The sequence below is a fragment of the Heterodontus francisci genome, chromosome 42, assembly GCF_036365525.1.
Source record: "Heterodontus francisci isolate sHetFra1 chromosome 42, sHetFra1.hap1, whole genome shotgun sequence".
NCBI lineage: Eukaryota > Metazoa > Chordata > Chondrichthyes > Heterodontiformes > Heterodontidae > Heterodontus > Heterodontus francisci.
The window spans coordinates 20,745,727-20,769,890 of record NC_090412.1 but is presented as its reverse complement, the minus strand read 5'-3'; the positions used below and the strand labels follow the sequence as shown (position 1 = coordinate 20,769,890).

Here is a 24,164-nt window from a genome sequence, read left to right as displayed (position 1 = left end):
CACACAAGGATCCTTTTATCCTGGTGTATAAGAATGAATCTTTGTGGAAATTCGGAACTTTTGGTTTTTGAAATGTAAATAAGTTCAAGCATCGCCCACAAAGTGGAAGAGATGAGTGATGTATTTCTTTTGGAATGCACTGAACAGGCACAGCACAATCAGGAATGGCGAGTTAATGTTCCCTCCTATAAATTGTTATTGCTTTCTTTGCTGTGAAATAGCACCAAATTCCTGTGGTTAATATTCCCACCCCTGCCCCGCCAACCCACTCACCCCATCGCCCCCATCCTTGTGTAGTTCTGCATCTGCGAGCTCAGAATATGTTTATTCAACCTTGGACATTGCCAGCTGATTTCTCAGAGCAATAAGCACTCTACAAGCATTAATTATTAGCCTACATTACATGGCGGTTTATCAAAGAGTTCCGTTTAGGCACAGTAAGGTTGCTCTGCCAAATGATCGCAAACATTGTGCGCCTTTAACTCTTTTTCGTTTTCATACAAGATTAGTGCAAGCCAACTGTCAGGAAAGAGATTTCAGATGGGCTTTGACAACATGGAGAGATTTGTTTCAGTTGTAAAAACCAGCTCCAGCTAATGTGGTGCATTTTTTGCCAGGAAGAATAAGTCAAATAATTGTCTATTGAGGTAGAAGGATCTGGGGGTGCAGATACACAAATCAATAAAAGTAGCAACAAAGATTAATAAGGCCATAAAATGGATAAAGAGGCACAGGAAGAGGTGCAAAAAAGATTTACTAGGATGATACTAGACTGAGAGGCTATACCTATCAGGAAAGATTGAACAGGCCCAGAGCTCCCTTCTCTGTAAAAGAGAAGACTGAGTGGTTACCTGATTGGAGGTCTTTAAGACTATGGAATCCAACAGGGAATTCAGGAAAAACCTCTTTACCCAGAGAGTAGTTAGAATATGGAGCTCTCTACCACAAGGAGCAGATGAAGTGACTAGCATAGATACATTTAAGGGAAGTTAGATAAACATGTGAGAGAGAAAGGAATAGAAGGATATGTTGATGGAGTTAGTTGAAGCAGGGTGGGAGGAGGCTCATGTTTATCATAAATTCATCAGGACAATCCACAAGAATACCAATGTAAGGGAAAACAACAACTTTATACTGTATGAGAAGATAGTGCTGATTGGTTGGCAAGTGAATTCTGACTGGTAGAGGCATTGCAATGGAGAATGCACCAGTTTATGGTGACTGACTGTTAACTGCCGAGCTTTGTTTGAATTTTAAACCAGGCAGCTTAACTCTGATTGGTCAAGGCATTGCCCTGAGGAATGAACCAGCAAATGACTGTCACTTCTTTTGTTTAGCTGAAACAGGCGCAATGTTTGTACATGTTCGTTCTGTCTGTGTATGAATATTTGTAGCTTCCAGTACGCGCAAATGCGCCACACTGCGAGACCTACTGACAATCTTAAATTGGTTGTTAGCGTAATTCTTAGCACAGTGAGGATTATTTAGCAAATGTTGTCCAATCGCAGAATCACATCTGACGTTGGACACTGTGTTTTGAGTTTTGCAAACACAGGCTGGTTGGGTACGGCCTCTACCTTGCCTGTTGCGAACAGCGGAAGGAACATGTTGTTTGATGCGATCCGCCAGTCTTTGGGACGTACGGCCTATATACTGAGCATCACACCGGCATTGAAGTTCATATATCATATTACTCATTTGTGTGATAAGCAGGACGTCCTTTTGGCTTGACGGCAACATCCTGTTAGTGGCAAACACCACACGTGTTGCTGCTGCATAGTAGCAGCGTGAAACAGTTAGCTTCACCTGTTGCTCAAATTTTTGGGATACATTACCCTGCCTGGGTAATTTGAGGTAGACTGGGCACTTTTCAGTGCCAAAAATGACGGCCATAGGCTCGTTCATAAGTTTACGCGATATACAGTGAGAAATGATCTGATCAGGTTAGCTATTGTCACGCAAGATGTCTTTGATTCGCCCTATTTCAGCATCAAGCTTGCATGGTGAGCAAATGGCTCAGGCCCTATTTACGAGGTTGCTGATCAGGCCAATCTTCTAGCACGTGGAACTGTAAGAATCCCAAAGCATGTTTTGACCAGTGAAGGTAGGCTTGCGATAGACTGTGGTTGAGAACCCCTTAGCAGATTTCTCAACTAGTACGTCAAGGAAAGGGAGCTCATTTGACTGCTCCATTTCAAAGGTGAATTTGAGCGCAGGATGGAGCCCATTAAGACGTGTAAGGAAATGATTACACGCAGCTGCGGCTTCAAATATAGAAAATACAAACACAATACACAACACAAGCCTCTCGAGCCTGCTTCGCCATTCAATAAGATAATGGCTGAACGTCTATCTCAACTTCACTTTCCTGCCCAATCCCCACGTCTCTTGATTCCCTTAGTCCCCAAAAATCTATCAATCTCAGTCTTGAACATACTCATCGACTGAGCTGCCACAGCTCTCTGGGGTAGAGAATTTCAAAGATCCACAAACCCTCAGTGAAAAAATGTCTTTTCATCTCAGTTCTAAATGGCCAACCCATTAACTTCAGATTATGACCCCTCGTTCTAGATTCTCCAGCTAGGGGAAACAGCCTCAGCATCTACCCTCCCAAGACTTCTAAGAATTGGATAAGTTTCAATGAGATCACCTCTCGTTCTTCTAAACTCCAGAGAATATAGGCCCATTCTACTTAATCTCTTCTCAAGCGACAACCCTCTCATCCCAGGAATCAATCTAGTGAAGCTTTGTGCACTCCCTCTAAGGCAAATGTGTCCTTTCATGGTTAGGAGACCAAAACATAACACAGTAGTTCTGATGCGGTCTCACCAAAGCCCTATATAATTAAGAGTAAGACAATCTTACTGCACACTCCAACCCCTTTACAATAAAGGCTAACTTACCATTTGGCTTCCTGATTGCTTGCTGTACCTGCATGATAACTTTAAGTGATTTGTGGACAAGGACCCCCCCCCCCCTCAGGTCCCTCTGAAGATTTACCTCCTTGCAAGTGCACAGAGCTTAGATCTGGTTTCAGTACAATTCACAGGACCAGACACATAAATGAAACTTTATAATGGTCGCATTTTCAGGAGAATTTAAATAAAAGTTAGTTTGATATTTAATTACCTGCAAAGGCAGTAATAAACTTCCAGCATGTGTTGAGTTGGTATTGGAGACCTCAAATTGAATAAAGTACTTGCCCACACCCCATTTTAATCAACTCAGTTCCCCAATTTACCACAAAAATGTCAATATATACTTACTTGCAGATTGTTCATGCTCAACAACAATTTGGAAGTGTCTGAATATCATCTGGCATCATAATGAGCTTTATGTAATAAATGTTGGTGAAACCTCCATTCTGATATTTGTTACATTCAGATGACAATTTAGTTGATTGACCTGTTTGCTGAGCACACTCAATCTCTCAGTTATTTCAGTCACAGAATAAATATTTTTGCTGTACATTTTGGAAATGTTTTATGATGCTTTGAATCCTACAATTTTCTCATGTTAAATAGTATCAAATTGTGCAGAACATGTGCTCAGTTGTATTAAATATTTGACAAAGCATCAAAAATGCAATGTGTGGTTATTGCATTTTAGTTGCTTTAGCAACAAATTTAAAAGCTCCTTTCTTCAAAAAAAAAATGTCCCAGCATTTGTGCTGCTTAGTAAACCCTGGTATTTCCTAATATAGATAGTAGCTATTTCAAATTTTGCTGGTGTTTATGTATCCAGGAAGAGAAAAGGTCGTCAGATCTCAATATGCTTATCTTTGGGTAGTTCTATCCCTGTGTACCAACCCTTCCTTCTGCAATATCCTGCGACAGCATTTAAAGGGGAAGATGAGGTTCTCGAAATTGATTTGTAACGGCATGGTGGAGCCCAGACCAGTGTAGCAGAAGCATGGAACTTGGGGAGCCACTGGACCAGACCAGCATAACAGAAGTGTGGGGCTTGGGACATGGGGAGCCAATGGACTAGACCCAGGAAACAAAAGTGTGGGGCTTTCAGCTGGTAAGGGTATGAGAAGCAGCATTCTGAAGGAGGTCTGTTGTATGATTGCTTTAAGAGTGATGTCCCTTTAAGAACTCAGAATGCTAATGAGCCAAGTACCAGGATGTAGTTATGTAGCTAGAAGCCATAGTCACTCTGCACTGTAACACTCTGGGCAAAGGTTCTGTATATAGTTTGCTCTGTATTGTATATATTAGTTTAGATGTTAATAAACCCTTGAGAGATCTTCAACAAACTGGAATCCACATACCTTATTGTGTTGTTTAAGATAACACAAAGAACCACATGACGAAGTCTACTTTTTGTAAGATGGCAACTAAATCAAAAGGTACCAGAGCAGAACTGTACTCATAGAGTTAAGGTGACGTAAAACAGAAGTAGTAAAATTTTTGTGATATCATTTTTACATGTCTCTTGTGAATTGTAAAGATACTCTCCAACTTATTCAGGATAATTATTTGACTGCATGTGGTGACTTCATTGAAAACAAGACCTTTAACCAACAAACCCGTCATCTTGGATTTACCTAAACAATCTGCCAAAAATTAAAGAGGAAGGCAAGTTTAAGAGAAGCACTTTTAATTCAAAAAACTTGCTCATTTTAAGCTGGAATAAGATAGGCTAATCAAATCTGGTCCAAGTTTTGACAAATCTATCTTTTCCAACATAAAATAGGGGCATACATTTCATGGACATACTCATGCCACACTTGTTTTCCCCTTTAATAATGTAGTAATACAGTATCAGAATAAAGATGCTTCAACCTAAGCAAGGGAAATTGCAGAAGTATGAAGATAGAGTTGTCTAAAGCGGGCTGGGAAAATAGACGAAAGGGCAAGTCAGTAGAAAAGCAGTAGCAGACTTTTAAGCAGATATTTCATAACACTCAGCAAACATTTATTCTGGTCAGAAGGAAGGACTCGATGAGAACGATGAATGACCCGTGGATAACAAAAAAAGTTAACGAGAGTATCAAATCAAAAACAAAGGCGTACAAAGCAGCGAATGCAAGTGGTAGCCAGTGGATTGGGAATTTTTAGGAACCAGCTGCAGATGACTTAAAAAACTAATAAAGAGGGAGAAAATTGATTATGAGAGTAAATTGGCAAGAAATATAAAAACAAGCAGTAAGAGCTTCTACGGGTATATAAAATGGAAGAGAGTAACTAAAGTAAGTGTGGAACCCTTAGAGGATGAGACTGGGGAATTAATAACAGGAAACAGGGAAATGGCAGATAATTTAAACCAATATTTTGCATTGGTCTTCACGGTGGAGGACACTATAAACATCCCAACAATAATAGATGAGCAAGGTGTAAATGGGAGGGAGGAATTTGTAACGATCTCTATCACGAGGGAGAAGGTGCTAGGCAAATTGATGGGACTAAAGGCAGACAAGTCACCAGGACCTGATGGCCTGCATCCAGGGGTTTTAGAAGTAGTAGCTGCAGAGATAATGGAGGCATTGGTCGTAATATACCAAAACTCACTGGATTCCGGTAAGGTACCAGTGGATTGGAAAATCGCTAATGTGATGCCCCTATTTGAGAAAGGAGGGAGACAGAAAGCAGGAAACTATAGACCAGTTGCTTAATATCTGTCATTGAGAAAATGCTAGTGTCCATTATTAAGGAAGAAATAGCAGGACATTTAGAAAAACAATGCTATCAGTCAGAGTCAACATGGTTTTATGAAAGGGAAATCATGTTTGACAAATTTGTTAGAGTTCTTTGAGGATATAACAAGCAGAGTGGATAAAGGGGAACTGGTAGATGTAGTGTATTTGGATTTTCAGAAGGCTTTCGATAGGGTGCCACATAAAAGGTTATTGCACAAAATAAGAGCTCAGGGTATTGAGGGTAATGTGTTGGCATGGATTGAGGACTGGCTAAAACACAGAAGGCAGAGAGTCAAGATTAATGGGTCTTTTTTAGGTTGGAAAGCCATAACTAATGGGGTGCCACAAGGATCGGTCCTAGGGCCTCAACTGTTTACTATCTATATTAATGACTTAGAGGAAGGGACAGAGTGTAGAGTATCCAAATTTGTTGACGATACAAAAATAGGTGGGAAGGCATATTGTGATGAGGACACAAAGAATCTGCGAAGGGATATAGATAGGTTAAGTGAAATGGGCAAAAACTTGGCAGATGGTGTTCAATGTGGGAAAGTGTAAGGTTTGGCAGGAAGAATAAAAAGGCAGATTCTTATTTAGATGATGAAAGACTATAAAATACTGCAATACAGAGGGATCTGGGTGTACTTGTACATGAAACAAAAGGTTAGCATGCAGGTGCAGCAAGTAATTAGGAAGGCAAATGGAATTTTGGCCTTTATTGCTAGGGGTTGAGTTTAAAAATAGGGAAGTCTTGTTACAACTGTACAGGGTGTTGGTGAGGCCACACCTGGAGTACTGTGTACAGTTTTGGTCTCCTTATTTTAGGAAGGATATACTAACATTGAAGGCAGCTCAGAAAAGGTTCACTGAGCTGATTCCTGGGATGAAGGGATTGTCTTATCAAGAACGGCTAAACAGGTTAGGCCTTTACTCATTGGAGTTTAGAAGAATGAGAGGTGATCTTATTGAAACATATAAGGTTCTAAGGGGGCTTGACAGGGTAGATGTTGAGAATATGTTTCCACTGGTGGGGGAATCTCACACTAGGAGACATCCTTCTTTCTTTGGCCTCCTTGTCTCGAGAGACAATGGGTAAGTGCCGAGAGGTGGTCAGTGGTTTGTGAAGGAGCCCCTGGAGTGGCTATAAAGGCCAATTCTTGAGTGACAGACTCTTCCACAGGTGCTGCAGATAAAATTGGTTGTCGGGGCTGTTACACAGTTGGCTCTCCCCTTGCGCTTCTGTCTTTTTTCCTGCCAACAGCTAACTCTCTTTGACTCGCCACACTTTAGCCCCGCCTTTATGGCTGTCCGCCAGCTCTGGCGAACGCTGGCAACTGACTCCCACGACTTGTGGTCAATGTCACAGGACTTCATGACGCGTTTGCAGATGTCTTTAAAGCGGAGACATGGGCGGCCGGTGGGTCTGATACCAGTGACGAGCTCGTTGTACATTGCGTCCTTGGGGATCCTGCCATCTTCCTTGCGGCTCACATGGCCAAGCCATCTCGAGCGCCGCTGGCTCAGTAGGGTGTATATGCTGGGGATGTTGGCTACCTCGAGGACTTCTGCGTTGGAGATACGGTCCTGCCACCTGATGCCAAGGATTCTCCGGAGGCAGCGAAAATGGAATGAATTGAGACGTCACTCTTGGCTGACATACGTTATCCAGGTCTCGCTGCCGTAGAGCAAGGTACTGAGGACACAGGCTTGATACACTCGGACTTTTGTGTTCCGTGTCAGTGCGTCATTTTCCCACACTCTCTTGGCCAGTCTGGACATAGCAGCAGATGCCTTTCCCATGCACTTGTTGATTTCTGCATCGAGAGACAGGTTACTGGTGATAGTTGAGCCTAGGTAGGTGAACTCTTGAACCACTTCCAGAGCATGGTCGCCGATATTGATGGATGGAGCATTTCTGACATCCTGTCCCATGATGTTCGTTTTGTTGAGGCTGATGGTTAGGCCCAATTCGTTGCAGGCAGCCACAATCCTGTCGATGAGTCTCTACAGACACTCTGCTGTGTGAGATGTTGATGCAGCATAGTCAGCAAAGAGGAGTTCCCTGATGAGGTCCTTCCGTACTTTGGTCTTCGCTCTTAGACGGGCAAGGTTGAACAACCTGCCATCTGATCTTGTGTGGAGGAAAATTCCTTCTTCTGAAGACTTGAACGCATGTGAGAGCAGCAGGGAAAAGAAGATCCCAAATAGTGTAGGTGCGAGAACACAGCCCTGTTTCACGCCACTCAGGATAGGAAAGGGGTCTGATGAGGCACCGCTATGTTGAATTGTGCTCTTCAGATTGTCATGGAATGAAGTGATGATACTTAGTAGCTTTGGTGGACATCCAATCTTTGCTAGTAGTCTGAAGAGACCACGTCTGCTGACAAGGTCAAAGGCTTTGGTGAGATCAATGAAAGCAATGTAGAGGGGCATCTGCAGTTCGCGGCATTTCTTCTGTAGCTGGCGAAGGGAGAACAGCATGTCAATGGTGGATCTCTCTGCTCGAAAGCCACACTGTGCCTCTGGGTAGACATGCTCAGCCAGTTTCTGGAGCCTGTTTAAAACGACACGAGCGAAGACTTTCTCCACTATGCTGAGCAGGGAGATTCCACGGTAGTTGTTGCAGTCACCGCGGTCACCCTTGTTCTTATAGAGGGTGATGATATTGGCATCGCGCATGTCCTGTGGTACTGCTCCCTCGTCCCAACACAGGCAAAGCAGTTCATGGAGTGCTGAGAGTATAGCAGGCTCGGCACTCTTGATTATTTCAGGGGTAATGCCGTCCTTCCCAGGGGCTTTTCCGCTGGCTAGAGAATCAATGGCATCACTGAGTTCCGATTTTGTTGGCTGTACGTCCAGCTCATCCATGGGGAGTGGCAGAGTCTGGGCTGCATTGAGGCAGTCTCGGTGACAACATTTTCCCTGGAGTACAGTTCTAGGTAGTGCTCCACCCATTGGTCCATTTGCTTGCATTGGTCAGTGATCGTGTCCCCTGATTTAGACATGAGGGGTGGGGGGTGGTGCGATCTTCTTGATGGTTGGCCCAAAAGCATCATACATTCCTGTGATGTTTCCTGTGTCAGAGGCCAGCTGAATACGACTGCATAGGTGTTGCCAGTTGTCATTTGCGCAGCGCCTGGCTGTTCTTTGTGCAGCGCTTCTGGCTGCTTTAAGTGCTATGGATGTTAACTCGCTGGGGGCTTTCTTGTAGTTCAGCAGTGCAATGCGCTTAGCGGCTATGACAGGTTCCAGCTCTTCAAAGTGAGATTGAAATCAGTCTGCATTCTGCTTCTAACGTTTGCCACAGGTGGTCATTGCTGACTTATAGATGGCGTCTCTGATGTGGGCCCACTTGGTCTCTGCATCCCCTGTAGGAGTGTTTTGAAGGGCTTTTTCAAGCAAATTTAGAAACTTAGAAATTTAGAAATTCTTTTAGGTTAGCATGGGCAGCCCTTCTGCTTGGAGTGATGTAGCTTCTTTCGTTTGAGTCTAATTTTGCTGCACACCAGGTAGTTGTCGGTGTCGCAGTCCGCACTGTGGAAGCTGCGTGTGATTTGGACATTGTTTAAAGAGGCTCGCCTTGTGACGATGAGGTCCAGCTGGTGCCAACGAAGTGATCTTGGATGCCTCCAAGAAACCTGGTGACAGGGTAGATGTTGAGAATAAGTTTCCACTGGTGGGGGAATCTCGAACGAGGGGACATAGTTACAGAATAAGGGGTCACACATTTAAAACTGAGATGCGCCGGAATTTCTTCTCTCAGAGGGTGGTGAATCTCTGGAATTCTCTACCTCAGAATTGTGGAGGCTAGATCACTAAATGTATTTAAGGAGGAGGTAGATAGATTTTTCAAATCTCGGGGAGTCGAGGGTTATGCGGAGCAGGTCTGAAAGAGGAGTTGAGGCCTGGGACAGATCAGCCATGATCTTATTGAATGGCTTGAGGGGCTGAATGGCCTACTCCTGCTCCTATTTCTTATGTTGTTATGCCCATTATAACTATATTCAGCAATAATTATATTTTCCTTTCTCACTCATAGACCGTGGTTTTCTGATTGTTACTACAAAAATGCATTTTCTATATTTAGAAATTCTTGTAATGAATCGGCAGATTAGGTTCACGCTTTTGCAATTGTTTCAAACTGTCCTTTAAGATGAAAAAACATAAGTGGTTGAAATCATATGTGATCTTAGTGATGAAAAATTTAATATGTATGGTATGGAAATTTTTAATAAGCGAACAGAAGAATTTCATTTGTGACGTTAAAGTACATCAACAATCAATCTATTGTTTCTAAGTAGTTTCTGGTACATATCTTGCTTTATATTTGTGTTTATCCTGGATACTATAAGGCTTAAAGAACTGGTGGCCTACTGGAAGAGAAGGAAGAAATTGACATTATTGTGAGAGAACTACATCTTACCAACTGTTCCTATAGTAATTGTCTGGAAACTGAGTATTGTAGGGAATGAGGAGACTGTGAATACAATCCTTGCTATCTGGGAGTTTTGCCATTAAGTTAAACATCTCAAAATCTGTCGCTATTTGGACAAACTTGCCTCGCGATAACTAGAGCTAATACGAAACACAAAAACATGCTGGTACACCAAAGTGGCACAGAATGAATGTGCTGTACTGGCTGCCTATGATTATTGTGAAATTACAGGCATGTGGCACACCAATGATTTGAAACAGAAAATAGTGGGCAATGTGCCTGTGTTTCCTATTACGAGTTAGCGGGTGAAGATCCCCCGGCAAACAGTGTGTATTAGAAAATCATTTTCCAAGTTTTATCTTTGTCTTTGATTTTTTTTATTATTTATTCATTTCATGGAATGTGGGCATGTTTCTGGCATGGACAGCATGTGTTGCCCATCCCTAACTGCCCTTGACAACTGAATGGCTTGCTATTTTAGAGGGAGTCACATATAGACCAGGCCAGGTAAGGACAGTAGATTCCTTTCCCTAAAGGACATCATGATAGGTTTTTACAATTGATAGTTTCATGGTCACCATTACTGAGACGAGGGGCTGAATTTTATGAGCGTGCTGCAAATCGCGACGGCGTGCTCTGATGTCAGCGGACTTCAGGTGCAGATGCGCTGTCGCTGAGCCCCCGCGATATTTCACACAGGGTCTCATTTAAATGGAGGGGGTGGAGTGGCTGCCCCAATGATGTAGAATGGATGGCCACTCAGTCCCCGGCAATGGCGTCCGGCACCGGCGCCATTTTTAAAGGACTTCAAGCCCTTGGCAAAAATTTGAATTATTAAAATTCATATTCATTTTCATTTTAAAAAATTAATAGCTGCAGGCTCTTTCCCAATCCCCCCAATTGTTTTTTTTATTGGCCTATATGTTGAAAATTTATTTTAATCCCCCCCCACCCCCCAACCTCTTCACATTTACCCTTCAACCCCTTCCCACAATCCCCACAGCCAATCAGAAGTATTTTTTCTGTGCCCCCCACCGCCCTGATAATTTCACTCCTCCCTCCTCTCCACCAATGTCTCGCCTTGAATCCCCAAATGGGGCTTGCAAGGTGTGGCCATTAGCCGCAATATCGGTGTGGGACCGTTGCCCAGTCCAGGTAAGTTCATGCACATTTTTTTTGAATAAGTTTGAGTTGGGAAATCAAGGCCCCACTGCTTGGCGGAGGGGGGTGGGCAGTGGGCCACACCGAGGCCTTGCCGCCACCAGTAAAATGTGGCGGGACCTTCTCGGGGTTGGAGCACGTGGCGGGCCTCTCGCACAAGTAGCCCTTCCGTGTCGAAAGGCCGCCAAGTTTGGCGCGCGATTAAAATTCAACCCATATGGATACATTTCTAATGGCATAGATTTCTCTTACAGTTGTGTATTGTCACACCTACATGAATTCATTTTGCAGTGACTAAAGTGCTGTACATAAGGTGAGTGATGTCCAAAGGGATAGTATGCTTATACTGCAGTTTTCAGTGTGTCAGAATGTGGTACCAAATGTCTGGTACCCACTTTTGCCAATTGCGAGGTAACATTTGTTGCATACCTACTGTTTGCATTAATTCTCAGTCACCATCAGAGGTTAAGTATCTTTGTTTTAAATTTACGTTCAGTTTTTAGAAGTATTAGCTCCCCTTATAGAACTGGTTACTATTGTACAGCAATAGCCCAGCCTTTTCCTTTGATATTTTGCATATGGTTCTTCATTTTAACATGCTGTAAATTAAAGTGATGGCAAAAGGAACTTTGGAATCTTGATTAAATCATCTTCTTTGTATGCCTTTATTCAGGTCGCAGCCAAGGCTGGAGTTTATGAGATCCTGAATCACTTGGGTTTCCCTGAATTTGAAGACCCTGAGGACACACCACTTTCTAGACTATGTTATCGCTGGTTGCAGCAAAGTACAAACACACTTCCATTCCGAGGAGAGTTTGTTTAATTTTTTTTCTTTTGCCCTATGAGCTGCCAGGCTACTTCTTGTCAGCGGTTTTATAGCTTTGACTTTTCTAGATCTTTGGAACTGTTTGTTTTATGTACATCCTAGCAGAATAACACTGAAAAATTAGTGATAAATGGATAAACATTTGAATCAAAACAAGTGAGATGGCTGTGGAGAAACAGCACGGCAGTGGGATCAGTTTTGGACTGTACTAGCAAAGAGCTGGAACAGATTCAGTGGGCCCAATGGACTTTTGTATTGGAAAGACATCTATGGTTTTATGTCAAAAGGCCAGGTTGTTATTGGATGCTTTTGAATACACATTTTTACCGTGAAAGTTATTAGAGAGGCCCCGTCAACCACAAAAAAAAGAACAAGACGTAATCATTCTACTGACTGCAATGACTTGAAAATTGGCAATGATCCATTTAATAACCAACTCCAACCCTAATAAGATATTAGCATTAGGCATTACATTGCCTTTACAGAAATGAGCAATCTTACAAAATGTTAAGTAAATAAAATAAATATGGGGTGCAAGTATTAAATAGTACATTCATGATAGAGTATATAATTGTGGGCCCCTGATTAGGAAAACAGCAATTTGTGCCATTAGAACCTTTCACTCACTCGTTGAATATTTTTTCAGTGAGCCACTGTCATATATCCTGTGTCTCCTAACTTTTCAGAATTGCAGTGCAAGTATACTGTAGATCATATGGTACATTTCTAATAAGTTAGAAAACATTATACCAGCTCCATTAATTTCTGTTGGAGTACGCTGCATTCATTTGGCACAAGAAATAACAGAAGCAAAATGTATTGGTTTAAGTTTTCTATTTAGATTTCAGATGCACAATCTTCCTTTCCAGTCAACTCGACTGAGTTATCGGCTGGTTTGGTAGATCTGATATAGTTTTGTGTCATCGCTGTTAAATGCAAGAGTGTTATCACAAACAATGCAACGCTTATCTCTGATGTGCCTTTTAAAATGGAGAAAGACTGTTAAACCAGTCTCAGTTTGGGCTTTTGCTAAGTATATATTTTAATCAAAATATTATCAACAATTGCAAATATTTTTATAATTATTAGATTAAGACTTTGTAAACACTGCATGGAGTAGATACTGTGGCTTATTTCAAAATAAAAGGGCTGTTCATCTGAGTATGTTACTGAGGGAAAAAACTTGCTTAATCAGGCAGTTAATGAGGATTTTGTTGATGCTGAAAAGTATTTGTAAATACAGGGAATATTTGGTTTTTTATTTTTAGAGAATTTATGTATTTAAAACCTTGTATTATGAATAACCTTAATGAGGGGGAATTACATCTTTTTGGTGTTTCTTCCCCCACAAAAGGTAGAATCTACCTGCTGCTGGTTTAATTATCTTTACTGTACTTTCAGCTACTTTATAACAAGCTAATCCTGATCTACAGAAAATCAACATTCAAATAGCAACTTACTTGAACTGTATATTGAAACCATAATCAGTATCAAATCTGGCTTTGAGTAGTGCCCACAGTTTATTCTTGTGCTGCTTTTATAGTCCACAGTGTTCCCAGACTCTGCAAGAGTTTGGCACTTTATCTTTGACTTAACTGTTGTTGCCAGTTGCCTTTCCTGGATTCAGCTATTTGGGCACAGTCTCCAATGAAAGAAACCAAGAGAATGCTTTTCAGTGGCACTTAAAGGACTATTAACTACAGTAGTATCATAGTTTTCATGCAGATTTTACAGTAGTGGTTTGACTACTGCCAAATAACATTCCTTTGCTTTCCAGCTGGAGTGGGACCCTTGCTGAATCCTGCCACAGGCAACTGGTTCAGTTAGGAATTAAATGGAGGCCCAGAGGCTTTACTGGGGAATGGGAAGCAGATGTCTGGGACTGTGAGGGGGGAAAGGACAGCACTGTCTGGGCTGAGTATATATGTTGCATGTTAGAAAATCTAAAAATGCACCCAGCACCCTTAATGCCAGGCCAGATGGTGGGAGATGGCAGATTGGAGAAATCATCACCAAGACCGGTGAATATTCATGTGCAGCCTGCTGCCAAATCTAGCATAAGGCACCCTGTACTTCAAATACATTTTCCTTTTGCTTTCTTTATGCCTGCTTACCCTTTTAAAGCAGAGGCAGTGGTGGCCCCATTTTCACCTGATGATGAGTGATTTAAAAAAAAATCCTGTAAACCATTTAGATATTTCACTGTTTCTCAAGTGAGATTCAGGAATAACATTGCAGCTACCTATGTAAACACAGTTGTTTCTTAGGTTCTTATTGGAAGCATGTCCGATCACTGCATCACACATAGAGGAGGAGTAGAGAATACATAATTCAGATCAGCTGTGAACAACTAGATTAATAAACAGGACAACAGGATCTTTTGGTTTGTTGCAACATTCTGTGTTACAAAATGACATGTTTTTGTTACAATTTTGTTCTGTGAGTATAGATTAATTATTTACCATAAGGATTAGAGTAAAATAGTTTTTAAAGAAATATAACATTCATATTGGTTAAAGAAACATCACAATTATTTATCTGTTCACTCGTATGTCCATAATGCCAGAAATCTACCATGAATTATATCGCCCATCCGAGTGGGCTAGTCAGCACTAGCCTTTTCCATGTGGGATAATGCACTGGTTAGAACCAAGTGCTCATTATTTTACCTAAGCATAAAATTCAATCCTTTAAATCCTAAAAATTGGAGAACCAATCAGCAGAGAGTCTATTTGACTCACAAAGGAATTAGTTTATTGTTTCATGTCTTTTTGTTAGATATTGGCTGCTGTGAATTAAAAAAAAATGTGCATACCAGCCCAGTGTTGTAACATGTTACACTGGGAGGCCAGTGTTTCGCCCAGCCAGGCTGGGAAGTTTGCCTCATTAGATGTGAATTGGAGTAAAAGTGAGATCCGTAGACAACAGAAAGCAAATATAATCATCTGGAGTTTAATATTGGATGTGCGTCAGAACCTGTATCAAATGGCCTTTGAGTGGTATGGGAAGAGGCTGTGAAGATATCTGTGGTGATGGGGAACCACAATCACATTTGTTCCAGTTAGTATATCTCTGAAAGTATCGGTTACACTGAAATCTGTTTTAAATTGAAAGATAAATTCAATGATATTTTGCTCTTGTTAGAAAGCCTCCCTAGGCATGAATGTTAGCCAGAGATAGGCTGGAACACAATGAACCTAGATCTTCGACTCACTCCATCAAGGTGTCAGAAGGTTGCGAGCTAAAGCCCCACCCAAAAGAACTGAGTCCCTATCTCGGCTGAATCCTACATGTAGTACTGAGGGAGTGCTGTACTGCCGGAGGTGGCAGCTTTTGGATAACATGTTAAACTGAGGTCAGTCTACTCTCGCTTGGTGATTTGGGAAGGTGGTGGTGTAGTGGTGATGTCACTGGACTAATAATGTAGAGGCCGAGGCTCATGCTCTGGGCACATGGCTTTGAATCCAACTGCAGCAAATGGTGAAATTTGAATTCAGTTAATAAATCTGGAATTAAAAAAGCTAGTCTAATGGCGACCATGAAACCATGGTTGATTTTTTTTTAAAAACCCATCTGGTTCACTAATGTCCTTTAGGGAAGGAAATCTGCTGTCCTTACCTGGTCTGGCCTACATGTGACTCCAGACCTACAGCAATGTTGACTCTTAAATAGCCTAGCCAGCCATTCAGTTGCAGTTGTCAAGGGCAATTAGGGATGGGCAATAAATTTTGGCCTTGCCAGCAATGCCCACGTCCCATGCATGAATATAAAAAAGAAATCCCATTTGAAGAAGAGCAGGAGTTCATCTGATGTCCTGGCCAATATTTATCCCTCAGATAATCTCACCACTGTTTGTGGGACCTTGTCACGCACAATGGGCGAATGCATTTCCCTGCATTACAATAGAGACAATGCTTCAAAAGTACTTCATTCGCTGCAAAGCCCTTTGGGGCGTTCTGTGATCATGAAAGGCATTTTTAAATGGAAGTTCTTTCCTTCTTTTAGTTGTGTCTAGTAAAACTGCCTAAGAAGGCAACCTTATTGAATTCATGCTCTTTTTGGTTATTTAATGAAACCATTTCAGACCTGTGTAAATTTAATACCGCTTAATTACAGACCTCTGTCATTTTGGAAGCACATGGTTAAAAATGAAATATATTTATAACTTTCATAGAGGACGTGTAGCTTATTCCTCAGTTGATGGATCTGGCGAATGGCTGACATGCTGTCAAAGTGTGAGACTGTGCTTTTTGCATTTTAGTACGGTGTGCTCCTAATATTCAGAACATGAATTTAATACACCAGAAAAAGTTCTAAAATCATGATTTATTTGATTTTAAAAAGTGCTTTTTAATGACTGCCTATTTTTCCCCATTCAGATTTAGAAGGAATGAAAATTACTTAGTCAATGAACTTTTTCAGTATGCAGATTTTTTTTTGCCTTATTTTAATGATATTAAGTGTGTTTTCTCATATGCATACTGTTTCTATGCTAAGGTAGACACAAATCTGTGAATGCTATTTTTCAAAGGAGGAAGGAAAGAAAAGCTTTTATGAAGTGTTGAATATTATCCCAGAGGATTCCAGTGCTGAATCGAAATAGCAGAGTGCTGCTGGGGTACTATTTAGTGGCTTTACTGTTTAACTATTGTAAACCTTTTTTTGCAACAATTTGTTTGTAGCATTTTAAAATTTAAAAAGTACTGTACTTTCTGTGAACTGCAATCCATTTCACACTGCTTAATTTTGTAGTACAAGAGAGTAAGTTATTAAATGTTTTGCACCAAATCTTCTTGACTTTGTTTTCTTTGTTTAAAAGAAAAAGCTGTACAAGTGCTTGTTTAAGGAGAGTAAGTTTATGGACTTACTGCAGTGATCTTCAAGACACATATTTGCAGAGTCGGGTATATTCAGTGCAAGCAAATGAGTACATTTTATTCCTGTGGGGGTGGAAAATCAGCTGATGTGGATACCTTTGAGGGGGAGCAGAAATCTGGCAGACCTAAATTCCCAATTTGTCCAATAGGGATTTTTGGTTTAAAGAAATTTTTCAATTGGTAAAGAAGGTTTAAAATTTAAAGGAAACAAATTCTGGATATAATCCTATCATTGTTAATTTTATTTTTAAATTGAGGTGCTGTTTGCTAGTTTTTCAGTTCAGCAGTTCATTTGGTGGTAATTTTTTTAATTGCTGGGAGATGGCTTTAGAAAATAATTAACTTAATTAGATTATATTTTAATCCATTAATGGCAAAGGGTCTTCAAATTTAAGGATATTCAAGATCAGCATTGAATCCCTGATCTTTCATCAAGGTGTTTCTCTTCTGTAGGAACCTGGTCAACTTTGCAATTAATGTAGCTAATGCCTACAGTGTATGTCATGTCCATTACAGTCCACTGATAAAAGTGTCCCCTGTTCTTACAACTCTGAGGGATCGATTTTTACTCTGAGGTGGGAATGCAGCAAAGCGAGCCATGTGCCCATCCGGAAGCAGCAGCAGGGAGCTTCGGTCGATTTTAATGGTGGGCCTCGTTGACATGGCCAAAATGGCCCAGGAAGTTGACATGAAGCAGCTACCCAGCTGTTAAAACTGAGCAGCTCTCCGAAGAACCACAGAAAATGTACCCAGCACGAAGCAAGTACGTGGGGAGGGGAGGGGGTGTGTGGGGAGGGGAGGGGGTGTGTGAGGGGAGCGCAGGGCGAGGAAGGCCTGCTCCTCCTGGCCCCTCCCAAGGAAACAAAACACAAATGTTACGTTGCTGGGCCTCTTCTGGTCATGGCTGCTGTTCTCTTGACAAATTTAGCTTGGTGGGGAAGCCATTACAGATCCCTCATTCAGGTCCAAGATAAAAATAGCTGATTGCACCTGGATGATGTTATCGGAGATTAATTCATATATTTACAGAGGATTCACCAGCCAGATTGGGTAAGAAAGGAGTAAGTAAGTGCCCCATTTCATTTCGGCTGCCACCCTGTTTTCCACAGATGGAGTTAAAAATCCGCCCAAATGTTTGATTTAAAGTAGTTCTAGTAACTAACCTCCGTAGCACTTAAAGCAGCCAGAAGCGCTGCACAAAGAACAGCCAGGCGCTGCGCAAATGACTACTGGCAACACCTATGCAGTCATATTCAGCTGGCCTCCGACACCGGAAACATCAGAGGAATGTATGATGGCATTAAGAGAGCTTTTGGGACAACCATCAAGAAGATCGCCCCCCTCAAATCTAAATCAAGGGACACAATCGCTGACCAACGCAAGCAAATGGACCGCTGGGTTGAGCACTACCTAGAACTGTACTCCAGGGAGAATGTTGTCACTGAGACTGCCCTCAATGCAGCCCAGTCTCTGCCAGTCATGGATGAGCTGGACGTACAGCCAACAAAATCGGAACTCAGTGATGCTATTGATTCTCTAGCCAGTGGAAAAGCCCCTGGGAAGGACGGCATTACCCCTGAAATAATCAAGAGTGCCAAGCCTGCTATACCTTCAGCACTCTTCGAACTGCTTTGCCTGTGCTGGGACGAGGGAGCAGTACAACAGGACATGCGCGATGCCAATATCATCACCCTCTATAAAAACAAAGGTGACCACGGTGACTGCAACAACTACCGTGGAATCTCCCTGCTCAGCATAGTGGGGAAAGTCTTCGCTCGAGTCGCTTTAAGCAGGCTCCAGAAGCTGGCCGAGCATATCTACCCTGAGGCATAGTGTGGCTTTCGAGCAGAGAGGTCGACCATTGACATGCTGTTCTCCCTTCGCCAGCTGCAGGAGAAATGCCGCGAACAACAGATGCCCCTTAACGTTGCTTTCATTGATCTCACCAAAGCCTTTGACCTCGTCAGCAGACGTGGTCTCTTCAGACTACGAGAAAAGATCGGATGTCCACCAAAGCTACTAAGTATCATCACCTCATTCCATGACCATATGAAAGGCACAATTCAGCATAGCGGCACCTCATCAGACCCCTTTCCCATTCTGAGTGGTGTGAAACAGGGCTGTGTTCTCGCACCCACACTGTTTGGGATTTTCTTCTCCATGCTGCTCTCACACGCGTTCAAGTCTTCAGAAGAAGGAATTTTCCTCCACACAAGATCAGGTGGCAGGTTGTTCAACCTTGCCCACCTAAGAGCGAAGACCAAAGTACGGAAAGTCCTCATCAGGGAACTCCTCTTTGAATACGATGCTGCATTAACATCTCACACTGAAGAGTGTCTGCAGAGTCTCATCGACAGGTTTGCGGCTGCCTGCAACGAATTTGGCCTAACCATCAGCCTCAAGAAAACGAACATCATGGGGCAGGACGTCAGAAATGCTCCATCCATCAATATTGGCGACCACGCTCTGGAAGTGGTTCAAGAGTTTACCTACCTAGGCTCAACTATCACCAGTAACCTGTCTCTCGATGCAGAAATCAACAAGCGCATGGGAAAGGCTTCCACTGCTATGTCCAGACTGGCCAAGAGAGTGTGGGAAAATGGCACACTGACACGGAACACAAAAGTCCGAGTGTATCAAGCCTGTGTCTTCAGTACCTTGCTCTATGGCAGCGAGGCCTGGACAACGTATGTCAGCCAAGAGCAACGTCTCAATTCATTCCATCTTCGCTGCCTCCGGAGAATCCTTGGCATCAGGTGGCAGGACCGTATCTCCAACACAGAAGTCCTCGAGGCGGCCAACATCCCCAGCATAGACACCCTACTGAGTCAGCGGCACTTGAGATGGCTTGGCCATGTGAGCCGCATGGAAGATGGCAGGATCCCCAAAGACACATTGTACAGCGAGCTCGCCACTGGTATCAGACCCACCGGCTGTCCATGTCTCTGCTTTAAAGACGTCTGCAAACGCGACATGAAGTCCTGTGACATTGATCACAAGTCGTGTGAGTCAGTTGCCAGCGATCGCCAGAGCTGGCGGGCAGTCATAAAGGTGGGGCTGAAGTGTGGCGAGTCGAAGAGACTTCGCAGTTGGCAGGAAAAAAGACAGAAGCGCAAGGGGAGAGCCAACTGTGTAACAGCCCCGACAACCAATTTTTTCTGCAGCACCTGTGGAAGATTCTGTCACTCTAGTATTGGCCTTTATACCCACTCCAGGCGCTGCTCCACACACCACTGACCACCTCCAGGCGCTTACCCATTGTCTCCCGAGACAAGGAGGCCAAAGACGAAGAAGAAGAAGTAACTAACCTAAGGTGTTTGCCTTGGCTCGGTGGTAACACTCCTGCCTCTAACTCCGAAGGTTATGGGTTCAAGCCACACTCCTGAGTCTTGTGCACATTATCCAGGCTGAGATTTCAGCACAGTACTAGGAGAGTGATTCACTGTCAAAGATGCGGTCTTCTGGAAGAGAAGTTAAACTGAATCTCTAACTGCCCCCTTAATTGGACACGCAAGATCCCATGGCATTATTTGAAGAGAAGGGGACATTTAGTGGTCTGGCAAACACTTATCCCTTAACCAGCACTATTAACAAAGCTTACCTGGCCAGTTACCTCATTGCCACTTCTGGGGTCTTTCTGTGTGCAGATTGGCTTCCATATTACATAACAACAGTGACTACATTTCCAGAGTACTTCACTGGCGGTGAAGCAATTTACAACAACAACTTGTATTTCTGTAGCACCCTTAATGTAATAATGTCCTGGATCCAGCTGCTGCTGCCTGCCTTTGGCTACTGGGTTTCCCATGCCAGGTAAATTACCAATTAATAAACGGACCCACATCTCCAGCTAAGATTATTTGGACACTGCCAAACCCACTACAGCTAAACATTTGCTGTCGGTTGCAGTTGGGTTTTGCAAACTTGCTGATTTAATCCCTCCCGAACCGTCTCCCGCTTGTCACGGTGGGGTGGGGTAGGGGGGGTTAACTCCCTTCCCTCAAACCCCTGCGCTCTCTATGTTTTAATAATCCATCAACTGTAAAATAGAAATGTGTGCTATAATTAATCAGAATGCACCAACTTTGATTTACAATTGGAGGGGTAATACTGTCAGACCATCCTATGTTTGTGTATGGTGCTGCTTGCAGGTAGATAGGGTTGTGGGGGACGGGGGGAAAAAGTATTTGGAAAGAAAGATATAAATTAGTATATCATACTAATTTAAATCCATTGTATGGGATAGATGATTTTGAAAATCAGTCAGCTGAATCACCCTGTCTGCAGCCAATTAAGAGTATTTGGAATTTATTTGGAAAATAATTTAAATAGGGTAGAGGAGCAAAGGGATCTGTGGGTACAAGAACACAAATCATTAAAAGTTGCGACACACGTCAGTAAGGCCATAACTAAAGCAAACCAAGCACTAGAATTGAAAAGTAGGGAAGTTATGCTAAATTTGCATCAACCTTGGTTAGACCACACTTAGAGTATTGTGTTCAATACTGGTTGCCATATTATAAAAAGGATGGAGAGGGTGCAAAAAGGATTTACAGGGCTGCTACCAGAACCGTGAGTTTATACCTATCAGGAAAGGATGAATAGGCTGGGTCTGTTTTGAAAAGAGAAGGGAAAAGAGAGGGGTGATCCAATAGAGGTCTTTAAAATTATAAAGGGTTTTGATAGTGTAGACACACAATGAGTATTTACACTTCAGGTGAAGAGCAAAACTAGAGGCATTCAATATATAATCGTCATCAGGATAAAGTTAAAGGAGGAAGGATGGGAGGAGGCTAGAGTGGAGCATAAACACCAGTGTGGATTGGTTGGGTTAAATGGCCTGTTTCTGTGCTGTATGTTCTATGTAATTCTATTTAAATAAGTTAACCTCAAGTAATTACTGCTATTAACTGCCCAAGCACTGAACAGGGGTAATTAGTGGTATTTGCCCCCTGAAGCACTAATGAGCAATGTTTTGCATCTTAATTTATCCCTGGCAGTAATTTCCGCCAACCCACAGAATGCTGGATGCAATCATGCAAATTAAATTTAACTGGAAATCAACCAGTTGACCTTCATTAATTACACAGTCTTGGGAGGAAACAAAATTCAGTAAGACATGCTTTAGCGATTGAGTTATCTAAGTTAAAGATTCTAAAAAAATGTGTCAGCTCTTGGCTCAAAAAAGCCATGTGTATACAGAAAACAGGCTTTCAGCTAAAACAACTCAAATTTAAATACATTCTGAAAAAGGGATTTAGAAAATTGCAGGAATGGCAAAATGTACTTAATCCAGCAAAAAGAGGCATGCTGAAATAAAAAAAAGGAAAGAAACTTCAGATGCTGGAAATCTGAAATAAAACAGAAAATACTGGAAACACACAGTTAATCAAGCAGCATCAGTGGAAAGAGCAGAGAAATTAAGGGTTTGTGTGTGAACCCTTTACCAAAATAAAAAATAAGAGCTGGACTGTAGTATTAATACAACCAAGGGCAACAACAACTTGCATTTATATAGCGCCTTTAACGAAGCAAAAAGTCCGAAGGCACTTCACAGGAGCATTATCAAACAAGATTGGACACCAAATCAGATATTAGGGCAGACGACCAAGTTGGTCAAAGGGGTAGGTTTTAAGATGCGTCTTAAAGGAAGAAAGAGAGGTGGAGGAAATTGCAGAGCTTAGGGCCTCGGCCGCTGAAGGCACAGTCACCAATGGTAACGCAATTAAAATCAGGGATGCACAAGAGGCCAGAATTGGAGCAGTGCAGATCTCTCGGAGGATTGTAGGGCTGGCGGAGGTTACAGAGATAAGGAGGGGCAAGGCCATGGAGGGATTTGAAAACAAGGATGAGAATTCTGAAATTGATGCATTGACATTGGCTCCCAATCGAGCAATCAGCGAGCACAGGTGTGATGCATAAAAGGTATTTGGTGCAAGTTAGGATACCAGTAGCAGAGTTTTGGATGATCTCAAGCTTATAGAGGGTGAAAGATAGGAGTCTGGCCAGAAGAGCGTTGAAATACTCAAATCCAGAGGTAACAAAGGAAGGATGAGGGTTTCAGCAGCAGATGAACTGAGACAGGGGCAGAGCCAGATGATGATGGATGGAAACAGGTGGTCTTCATGATGGCGCGAATATGTTGTTGGAAACTTATCTCTGAGTCAAATACAAACAGTCTGGTTCAGCCTCATAGTTGACAGGGAGAGGGATGGAGTTGGTGGCTGGGGAACGGAGCTGATGGCGGGGACTGAAGACAATGGCCTTGGTCTTCCCAATATTTGGTTGGGAAATATTTCTGCTCATCCAGTACTGGATATCTGACAAGTGATCTAACAACTTCCTTAGACAGCACCTTCCAAACCCGCGACCTCTACCAACTAGAAGAACAAGGGCAGCAAATACATGGGAACACCACCATCTGCAAGTTCAGCTCCAAGTCGCACACCATCCTGACTTGAAACTATATTGCCATTCCTTCACTGTCGCTGGGTCAAAATCCTGGAACTCCCTTCCTAACAGCACTTGTGGTGTACCTACACCCCACATGGACTGCAGTGGTTCAAGAAGGCAGCTCACCACCACCTTCTTGAGAGCAATTAGGGATGGGCAATAAATGCTGGTCTGGCCAGTGGTGCCCACATCCCATGAATGAATTTAAAAAAACTTAGAGACAATGGAAGAGTTGATTGAGGTGGTGGTGAGGTAAATATGGGTATCATCAGTGTACATGTGGAAATTGACGCTGTGTTTTCAGGTGATGTCTTTGAAGGGCAGCATATAGATGTAAAATAGGAGGGGGCCAAGGAAAGATCCTTGGGAGAGTCCAGCAGCACGCTATGGGAGTGCGAAGAGAAGCCATTGCAGGTGATTCTCTGACTGCGACCGGATAATTTAAGAATGGAACCGGGCGAGTGCAGTCCCAACCAGCTGGATGGAGGAGAGGCATTGGAGGAATATGGGTGTAGTTAACCTTGCCAAAGGCTGCAGGCAGGTCAAGAAGGATGAGAAGGGATAGGTTACCATGGTCATGATCACATAGAATGCCATTTACGACTTTGATAAGAGCCGTTTCAGTACTGTGGCAGGGATGGAAAGTTGAATGAAAGGATTAAAACACGAAGCTCCAGGAAAGATGGGCACAGATTTGGGAGGTAGCAGTATGTTGCAAGACTTTGGAGAGGAAAGGGAGGTTGGACTTGGGCCATTAGTTTGCAAGGGCAG

General features: G+C 42.6%; 1 protein-coding gene across 5 annotated transcripts in view; it reads left to right on the top strand.

The window, feature by feature from the left end:
• LOC137355508 (paladin-like) overlaps window positions 1-16,851 on the top strand; it is a 261,128-nt gene extending 244,277 nt beyond the window's left edge. For all 5 annotated transcript variants that reach the window (XM_068020731.1, XM_068020730.1, XM_068020733.1 and 2 more), the window contains one exon: window positions 11,911-16,851. In XM_068020731.1, the coding sequence (XP_067876832.1) occupies window positions 11,911-12,060 (150 nt within the window). In that variant the 3' untranslated portion in view covers window positions 12,061-16,851. The remainder of the gene's footprint in view (window positions 1-11,910) is intronic.
• The last annotated feature ends 7,313 nt before the right edge of the window (window positions 16,852-24,164 follow it).